Source organism: Pterocles gutturalis, unplaced genomic scaffold (genome assembly GCF_000699245.1).
Source record: "Pterocles gutturalis isolate BGI_N339 unplaced genomic scaffold, ASM69924v1 C11761381, whole genome shotgun sequence".
NCBI classification, from domain to species: domain Eukaryota; kingdom Metazoa; phylum Chordata; class Aves; order Pterocliformes; family Pteroclidae; genus Pterocles; species Pterocles gutturalis.
This window is the reverse complement of record NW_010154364.1, coordinates 1-968: the sequence shown is the minus strand read 5'-3', so window position 1 is coordinate 968 and position 968 is coordinate 1. Positions and strand designations below refer to the sequence as shown.

The window sequence follows — 968 nt, the reverse complement described above, 5'->3', positions numbered from 1 at the left end:
CGCGACCAGGGCTCCGGCACCGTCTTCCGCAGGGACAGCTCCAGTGACCAGGCACTGCTGGCCGAGTACCGCGGCAGGGTCAGCGTCCCCAAGGACGCCCCGGGGAACGTGTCTCTGCACATCCTGAGCCTGGAGATCTCTGACAGGGGAACCTATGCGTGCCAGGTCACCTGGAGAGCCAGCAACAGCAGCCTGATGGCCAGAGAGATCGCCATGAGAGTGGAGGTCATCAAAGGTGAGCCCAGGAGGACGTGGTGCGGGAGGGGACGGCTTGGCTCGGGAGGGCTTTGGGGAAGGGAACGGAGCCGGGAGGCAGTGACCAGCTGCTCCCGATGCTGGAGCGTTTTGCTGAGCAGTGCCAGGCTCCATGAGAAGCACCAGAGGGTCAGAGAGGAATTCTGTCCCCAATAGGTTGGGGCTGCGGGAGGGTTTGTCACCTCTCACTTACCCGTTTGTCCCTGGCTCCAGCGGTACCTGACAGCTCAGTGTTCCCAGGGGACACACCAGGGGGAAGTCCCTGGGGCAGGGTGTTGCTTTCCTTTCACCAAACTTCACCAGCCCACCTTCACCTGAGCAGAGGTGACACAGGAGCGGTGCCCCTCTTCGTCCCGGGAAAGCATGGAAAGGAGGGGGGACCCTTCCCCAGCGTGACCTGGGCTCTGTCTGCTTTCTCTTCCAGTCCCAGCGACCAAGCCCGTCATCAGGGCCGGCGAGCTGGGGCTGATGGTGCCAGCTGGGGCCAGGACCAGCCTGACCTGCGTGTCCAGCGGGTCCCCCCCCATCACCTACCGCTGGTTCCGCAGCACCCCGGGGGGGCCAGCCCTGCTCGTGGGCAGCCAGGCCGAGCTGGCGTGGGACAGCACGCAGCCCCCCGACAGCGGGGAATACTTCTGCGAGGCCGAGAACAGGGCTGGGGCTGGGGCCGTGCAGCGCAGTGACGCCGTGCAGCTGACGGTGACAGGTGAGTC

The 968-nt window shown here is 65.6% G+C and overlaps 1 protein-coding gene across 1 annotated transcript; it reads left to right on the top strand.

Annotated features, from left to right (window-relative positions):
- Nucleotides 1-3: 3 nt before the first annotated feature.
- Nucleotides 4-961, top strand: LOC104459018 (V-set and immunoglobulin domain-containing protein 4-like; the record flags this gene model as incomplete). Its single annotated transcript, XM_010086220.1, has 2 exons — nt 4-235; nt 680-961. Coding segments are annotated over 2 exons (514 nt in total), but the record flags the coding sequence as incomplete, so codon positions are not given.
- Nucleotides 962-968: the final 7 nt, after the last annotated feature.